Source organism: Mesitornis unicolor, unplaced genomic scaffold (assembly GCF_000695765.1).
Source record: "Mesitornis unicolor isolate BGI_N332 unplaced genomic scaffold, ASM69576v1 scaffold50462, whole genome shotgun sequence".
Taxonomy (NCBI): domain Eukaryota; kingdom Metazoa; phylum Chordata; class Aves; order Mesitornithiformes; family Mesitornithidae; genus Mesitornis; species Mesitornis unicolor.
Genome location: NW_010168123.1, coordinates 27,989 through 36,646, shown reverse-complemented (window position 1 = coordinate 36,646; position 8,658 = coordinate 27,989). Strand labels below are relative to the sequence as shown.

The window sequence follows — 8,658 nt, the reverse complement described above, 5'->3', positions numbered from 1 at the left end:
ACGTATGTACGTGTATAAAATAGTATTGTAAATAGCCTGTAGTTAAAATCTAGCTGTACATGTATGAAAAATTTCACACATCTGTACTTAATATATGCTTCAATCTCTTTTGTGCCTACTAAATAACTTTAAAATGAGTCTTCTTTCTTAGTTACCTCCTTGGAGATCTGGAAATGTAGGCCTTGCGCTGCTTTCTTCGGAACCAGCCAACCAGTTCAGTTCTGGTTGGAGCAAGTCTGTTTTACAAAATAACTAAACAAGTGCAAATATATTTGAATCTTGTAATATGCACAAACCCCAAAGATGAATGAAACGTGGCGCTTGTGCTTAGTGATATTGTAATGGTATCCTGTTCTGAATTAAATCCCAGGCTAACCTGTGCTTTGTGGATGTAGACAACCATTTCATCGAGCTGCCAGAAGACTTGCCCCAGTTCCCAAATAAACTTGAGTTTGTTCAGGAGATTTCAGAGACGCTAATGGCTTTTGGAATTCCACCTGAGGGAAACCTTCACTGCAGTGAAAGTGCCTCCAAGATGAAGAGCCTCAGAGCATGTGATCTAGTTTCTGATAAAAGAAATGGGAACATAGCGGGATCACCTTTGAATTCCTATGAGCTGCTAAAGGAAAATGAGACTATTGCAAGACTCCAAGCACTTGTGAAAAGAACAGGTGTGAGTCTAGAAAAGGTAAGCTATGAAATTATCTGCACTCTCTCTGCAGCTGCAGTAGCAGGTGGTCTGAATTCACGGTCCAAAAGCTCTGTTTGTCTGTCTTTGCTAGAAAGAATTTTATGTTAACTTGTTCACAAACCTTGCAAGCATCTGTAGAGACAAGGGCAAGCTTGGGGGAGAGAGGGAGTGAGGTTTAACCTCACAACATCTAGGGAAATCTTTGATTATCCTCCAAGTGTTTCTTTGCTAAGATAATGTGTTTAAAAATACACCTTGCCTTGGTTTTAAGATTTATTCTAAACTTACACCACTTTCTTATGACTTACATGGCTAAAACTGACATCCAGATAATCCTGAAGCTGGAATCCAATCTTGGTTTCTATAGGTATCATTCTTTCTCACTGTGTGTAGAGTACGTATAATTTTGCTTGTATACAGTATGCTTGCCATAGGGATCCTGGGATGCTGTTTTCTGGTTGATGTTGTAAAGTGCGTTAGTGTCTGATTTCCAGCAATTGAATGTGCATAGCTTGTGGTGGTCCTGGTTAGAGTTTTTGGGCAATCAGAATTGAGGGAGGAAGAAAAAAAAAAAAGATTGTGGCCCTTTTTGCATCAATGGTAATACCTGAAAGACCACTGTGGGTTTTTGAGCCTCTGTGGAATGGAGTGAAGATTTTCTCAGCAGGGTTTGCATGTTTAAATTATCTTGACCAGACTTCATTGCTGCGTCTGATTCCTACCCATGTAACTGTAACTTGGGCTACAGGTGGGGCCAAACAGAGATAGAAATTGTGTGACCTACAGTAGGTTGGGAAGAAGAGCTGCTTTGTGGGGAGGGAGCTGCAGGGGATTATGAGAAGTAGTGTTTGGTTACTGGACAGGATTAGATGCTCGGATCAGCTGTGTTCCTCTTCTCAGATGTTTCTTTTGCACTGTTTTCTTCTTGTTCAGGGGGAAATTGTTAAGAAGCTTTTTTTCTTTTGCTGAAGTGATGGGGAAAGTACAGGTCTTTTAGATTTCTTGTAAGTTTTTACACATTCAGGTCTTACCTACTCCATATTCCCTTCTCCTGTAAACTCCATTTTACTAGCCTATTTATAGGAGCGTATAGGTAAAAAATTTCTCAAATACATAAATAAAACGCCTGCTTAATGCCAAATACCCAACTCGTGAGGAGTGTATGGATGCCAAGTGCTACTTAGGAGATGCAGTTGGAAGAAATGGCTGAATAGCAGAGCTCTCTAGCAGAAAGTGTGGCTGTAGGATGCTATTTATAGCTGGCCTTGGACTGCTATAACCAAGGTGCTCTAAGAAGCCCAGCACAGCTGCAGCAACCTCATCATTGTGCAGATGTGGTAAGCTCTAGATATTATGTCTAATTATGTGTGGCGATGTCTCTTACCATAATTAACTAAGGCAGGAGTAGCAAACGTGTATTCAAACTTGTGCATGAATGCTTGTGGCTTTGATATTTTTCTTTCCTAGATACTCAATTTCTACCAAAACTAATATGAATTGAGTATCTGAATCTCATACTGCTGTTTTCATAGCCCATGTGTTAACTGAAAATGCATTTTATTTCATTAAAGATTACTCTGGGCTGGACAGCGATGTGTTATGCTGCTACAGGCTTAGGTTACAGGAAGCTGGTTACTAGACAAGCGTAGCTGCTTTTTACTGGGCATTTCTGTCTTAATTTGAAAGCTGGTATGTTTTAAATTGTAACAGTGCTAAACCTGGATTTGTATTACACCAGACAGGAATATGTATTTGCCTAATATTCAGGGGTAGTAAAACCCCCTAAAAAAACCTGTGCAGGTGATTAAAGGGTAAAAGAAAGTAAGTTAAGTGTATTGCATACATAAGCATGTACATGGCTGTTACATATCTTGCTTTAATCTAAAGTATATCTGGTGCAACCAGTACTAAAGTAGGTTATGGTTGGTTGTTATTGAAATTAGTACTTTTCTAGACAGAGGTTTCTTTATATTTTTTTTATATTGCTGTTTTGTTGCAATGCCTGAAAAGCAAAGTAATTTTTTAAATTAGAATGTTAACTTGAGGAGTAGCAGCTAAATGGAGATTAAGATCTTGTATACCTGGAATATCCAACAAAGCAACAATACCAATTTTTTGTGTGTTCCCTTACTTTCTCAGTTGGAGGTGCGAGAGGAGACCAGTAGCAAAAAAGATCTTAAAATCCAGTGTGATGAAGAGGAATTCAAGATTTACCAGCTGAACATTCAAGTCCGTGAGGTTTTTGCCAACCGCTTTACGCAAATGTTTGCGGACTATGAAGTATTTGTCATTCAACCCAGTCAGGACAAGGAATCTTGGTTTACAAACAGGGAACAGATGCAAAACTTTGATAAAGTAAGTTGTAGTAAGAAGATACATCTGTGTAAAAAGTAAACCAGTATTCAAACCTGACACTTTGTTTCTGGGGACGTAAAATTGAAAACAGTACTTGTTTGTTGTAACCTTTTCCTTAAATTTCATCATATCTTGTGTATGACATGGAAAACTCTGTAAGCATACACACTTAGCGAGATAAAGATACTCTTTTAACGATGCTCTAGGAAAATACAGCTTACTGTGGAAAAATAGCTTGGAAAGCCTCACTTTACGGCTAACCTCTACATTAAGGGTAAATATTACTAATGAGAATGATTTTTTTCTTTTTTTTAACCAGAGGAATTGCTGAATATGTTAATGAATAAAGCCATGACTCCACTTAACGCTTAAGTACGTGTGTACCAAATGGATTGATTCCTAGCTCTTTTCTAGGGAAACATAAGACCCATTTCTTCAGGTTTTACTACTGTCGTCTTTACTGGAGATCAGGTATTTGTCAGCAGGATAGTTCACACGGGTGAAGATTGTGTTGCAGCACTGCCTGCTAAAATGCTAATCTGACTCCCATCAAATCATATGAAAATATTCTTATCAACTTCATAAGCTTTGAGCCCATCCAGAAGTATGTAATATCTAACTTGCGGTACTGCTGTGGTTTGCTGGGACTCTGTTGGGATTTTTAGAAAATTCAGGAAATAGAATCAATGGTGATTGCCATGAAACTGAAGATTTCTTATAGACTGTCTGTTTTGGAGATAAAATCGGTGTGTGCAATAAAACTAGGCTTTGAGTGGCACCAAAGCACTCTAATACATCCTTGATTAGAAAAACTGGTGCTTTTGGTGGATGTATCTCTCTCTGCAGACTCTCAAACACTCTTGTCTCTTCTTGTCTGTTAGGCATCTTTCTTGTCGGACCAGCCTGAACCTTACTTGCCTTTCCTCTCAAGATTCTTGGAGACCCAAATGTTTGCATCTTTTATTGACAATAAGATTATGTGCCATGATGAAGATGATAAAGACCCTGTTTTGAGAGTATTTGATTCTAGAGTGGATAAAATTAGGCTGCTAAATGTTAGGACACCGACCCTGCGCACATCTATGTATCAAAAGTGCACAACCATTGATGAGGCTGGTAAGAGTAATAAACCACTTTCTTGACACTTAAGAAAATACAACTAGTCGGTGCTGTTTGTTGTAGACATTAGGTTAAACTTAAGTAATGATTCTTGCTTTGAAACCTCAAAAAAGTTAGACCAAAAAAAGCTGAGGCGTAACGCTTAAGTGGGAGGCACTAAATGTTTTATAGGAAGCTGAGATGTGAGATGAAATTAATGTGAAGTTTAATTGTACTCAGCTGTTTTCCTGCGTGCGTTTTTTGAAAAATGTTTGAATGAGCTTAAGAAGAGAAATTGTAGCCTTTATTTGATGTTCAGTACTCTCTCACTAGTTTTACCTGTTGAGGTCAGTAAGAAACTTGCACCTCCTCTTAAATTTGAGATCCAATTTTAGTTGAGTATGTGTACTTATAGATACATGTCTGATTAAGACACCTTTTAAAAAAGTTAAATTTCTTACTGTTTCAGAGAAATCTATTGAAATAAGGTTAGCAAAAATAGATCATACTGCAGTCCATCCACACTTGCTGGACATGAAAATTGGACAAGGGAAATACGAGCTTGGATTTTTTCCCAAGCTTCAGTCTGATGTTTTATCCACTGGACCAGCAAGCAACAAGTGAGTAAGCCAGGACAACAGGTGCTGGATCTTGGCAAGATGTATAGATTGGTACTAAAGCGAAGATACTAGAAAGCAAGTTCAGCATCTTTTTTTGTAAAGGAAGAACAAATCGATTATGTGGGTGGGTTATATGCTGTGGGGTTTTCTGTTAAGTCTGTTGCTTTTTTTCTTTCTTTTTTTTTCTTTTTTAAATCTAGACTTCCAGAAGCAAATTTACTTAAGAAAGCCATATTACATTTGACGTTATAGCTGATGTATTTTGAGTTACTTATAATTGTTGTCAATATAAAAGCAGATCTCCTTACTGGATCTCAGTTAAGAGCTAGCAAATATTTTACGATAACTTCTTAAAAAACATTGAAGGAAGAGGGAAAAGGGGTTAATTGTAACTGGATGTCTTAAAAGAATGGAAAAATGCAAAGCATTGTATGTGATCTAACTTTCTGAAATCCTTTGGTTGCCCAATATTGGATTCTTCTACAGTGATTATTTGTGTGTATTTGCAGCTGTGCTTTGATGTAATTGATGTTGACATGTTCAATATACAATAAGATAGAAAACTCTTATTTCCCTCATTGCCATTCCCCTTCACCTAACTTTTGATAGTTGCTTAATAATATTCTTCTGTCTGTAGGTGGACAAAGAGAAATGCTCCTGCACAGTGGAGGCGGAAGGACAGACAGAAGCAACACACAGAGCACCTGCGTCTTGACAATGATCAGAGAGAGGTGAAAACTGTTCAACTAGATAATTTGTTTTCTTCCCTAATTGCCTGAATAATGCTCTGTAACCTTTGTGAAATGTCTAGAAAGTTACTTGCAGTCCATCTCTGCTCTCCCTTATTTGTAGTTAATACAAATGAAGTTCCTGGTCCTTTGCAGACCAGAAATTCTTTGCTTAGTCTAGGAGTTACACCATTTTACCCTCTCTCAGGACAAAATTATTTCATCCCATGTACAGAAGGATTCCTGTATGTCATCACATACTTTAAAGTTAAAAGAAGGGAGGTAGAGTGGAGGGGGAGGAGGGGGAATTAATCTTAACAGTTTTTAGCCATCTATTTCCTGTCTCTAACTTAGTCACCCTGTGCTGCTTTTGTGTATTTGGTGGAGGAAAGATAACCACCTCCAGGGTGTGATTAATTTAATCCTAAAATCAGCAGCATTGCCTTCTGGCATTGACTGGTTTTCTTCTGTAGACCATAAAAGATGTCTTAATGTGGCAAAATGACACAACCTTATGCTAAGATGGGAAGGTGACCCCTCCTCATGCTGTCAGGTTTGTGTCTGCTTCTTTTTACACAGCACAGTCTGATGCTGACTTACCCACTTTCTGAACTGGTAACTTCTCTCACCAGTGCTGCTACAGCTGACAGTTTTTCTTTGTGGTGAAGGGACTTTGAAAGATCTGGGTGATGTGAACTTATTACAGTACATTTTCTCATTCATATAATATATATTGTAAACTGTTACACCGGGTGTTGTTTTATGGGTAATTCCAAGAATAATGTGGCTTAAAATAACAGAATTTACTTTTTTTTGTTGTTTAGTAACCCCAAAGCTTTTATTTTTGTTTAAACGTATGTTGTTCATTGAAGACAATATTCTCATTTGGAGTTTTAAAATAGTCTTGTGCCTGTTAGGATAGTGTTGTCAAAATGAGTTCATTCTTTTATGGTAGTGATGAGTTTACTTGCCTTTTCAGTGTACTCCTTTCCAGAATTTTCTGATTGGTTTGTTAAAATTTTGTTGAAGTATAGTGTCATCTGTGTCATTCATAACCATGTAATAGAAGGATCTCTGCATAATAAAAAAGCTGCGAGTAGTTTTTGACTTTGACATGTTCTGTGTGCTCAGATAACTCCAAAGTACTTTTTACTTAGAAGTAATGGAAGTGAAGGATAGTTGATTTGTAATCTTGTTATTGCTTTTAACAGTTACGATGTTTAGCACTTGTAAACTTCTGGATTTCAATTAGGTAATTACAAATACAAAAAATAACCTCTAGTCTCTGACAGGGGACGTGTGTGCGTTTAGTTTTTGTAACTGCCTGTTCACAAGTTGATTATCCTATAAGAGTTATTCTGTCACACAAGGCAAATAATTTCTGGGGAATAAGAAGTACAAATACATGCTTCGGTGAGGGTACTAACTTCTAGGATTATTCATGCTGATGTTTTAGGGTTTTATGCTGTACCTTGTTGCTAACATAATACTGATTGCACATGGACCCCCTCTCCCAGGTGAACCAGAGACTTTGCTATTAGGTCTGAACGAATGAGGAGGGACACTGGGGTCAGGCTGAGCAGGAGGCAGCGGTTTCAAAGTGCAGTGTTGTGAGTTTTAGACCTTAGAAGGTTTGGGGCAGCCAACAAAAATCTGTGGAACTGACACTTAGTGGCTTTTAACTTGCAAATATTTGTGCCCAGTGGAGGGCAGCGTTTACACCAACCCAACGATTAAACACCGTCTTTTCTTTTTTTTTTCCTTTAAGCTTTGTTACTTATGAATTTATTTTTATGTTGAATGTTTGGAAGTTCTGCATTGTATTATGTCTTCACTCTTTTCCTTTTCTGTTTTGCATGCTTGCTTTTTATTACTTCATGTGTGCTTACCACTTTCACTTTACATGGTCTGCTTGGCTTTTTGCTACCAACTTGTCCTGCCAGCACCTGGACTTTTCCATATCAGAGCTTCAGTTGCAGTTATGTTTAGACTGGGACCAGCATGATTGGCCCTTCATGCCCTCTATAAAATCTGTGTCAGAGCGTTATCTGGTATGTCCAACGCACAATATGACTGTAATCATAGTTCTGGATAAAGATGCATAATTAAATGTATATATAATAGCTCTTTAGTGCGAGGCTGATGGAGAAGATGTGGTTTTTCCGCTTTATAAGGATCGTATTATGTTTGATAAATTTGTCTAGTCACTGATTTTTCAGTTGGTCATTATTTCAGTGTAAGCTAGAGAAGTTACCTATTAATCTAAAATGTACTAATGCTGAGTGTTCTGTCAATGCCTGTGCAGGACTGTATCACTTATTCACAGTTAGCTGTGCCCAACCAATGTGTAATCACCTGCCTTTCAAAACAGTTGTCATATTGTCACTGAGATGACAACAGTGGCGACTCCTTGATGGCAGTAACAGGAGCAGAAAAGCTCTTTAGAGTATAGCTCTTTTATGGTATAGTTCAGGAAATTATTTTGCTCAAAACTGCAGATGATTCACACCTGAGAGCTGTTAGTAGCATTTTGCAGCTGCTTCCTGAAAGACTGGGAGAATGGGTAAGAAACAAGAGATCTCCAGGAATGCAGGGCATAGCGTACATCTGAGATGTCATCAAGCTCCAGGCAGTGTTTTCTTGCAGTCCCTATGTAGAGCAGTCTGCCATTTGCATAGTCTCAGTCTGGGTAATTATTACAAACTTTCATTTTAGATGAAAAAAAACCAAGACAATTCTCAGTGGTGGAGGGAGTAATTGAATCTCTATGCATCTCAATATCCTTGGCAGTTTGTATTGTGTTTCTGTTATTCAGCAATATGTATCCTAATACTGGATAGACAGTGTAAATGGGGATTTGACCTCTAATGAAATAGTGCCTTAAGTGTCTCAGCTGAGTATAATGCTAGATATAAAAAGGGGCCATCCTGAAAGAGGATGCAGTCCTTTTCTTTGTTGTACGGGGTGGATTTATAAAGATAATTTTACCCTTTTCTCATGGCAAAGTAGTCACACTTGCACTTTTATTTGTCAATTTTCTACCCCAATACAGAAGTATATCCAAGAAGCCAGGAATCTGGGCAGCACCATTCGTCAGCCCAAACTGTCTAACCTCTCTCCATCGGTAATTGCACAAACAAACTGGAAGTTTGTAGAAGGCTTATTG

At 38.0% G+C, this 8,658-nt stretch overlaps 1 protein-coding gene across 1 annotated transcript in view; it reads left to right on the top strand.

Annotated features, from left to right (window-relative positions):
• The first annotated feature begins 373 nt into the window (after positions 1-373).
• Positions 374-8,658, top strand: part of LOC104536328 (DENN domain-containing protein 5A-like) — a 27,306-nt gene continuing 19,021 nt past the window's right edge. Inside the window, 6 exon segments of the mRNA XM_010178900.1 lie at positions 374-688; positions 2,831-3,046; positions 3,928-4,162; positions 4,614-4,764; positions 5,402-5,495; positions 8,545-8,658. The exon segment at positions 8,545-8,658 is cut by the window's right edge and continues 24 nt beyond it. Of these exon segments, the coding sequence (XP_010177202.1) occupies positions 479-688; positions 2,831-3,046; positions 3,928-4,162; positions 4,614-4,764; positions 5,402-5,495; positions 8,545-8,658 (1,020 nt within the window). The 5' untranslated portion in view covers positions 374-478.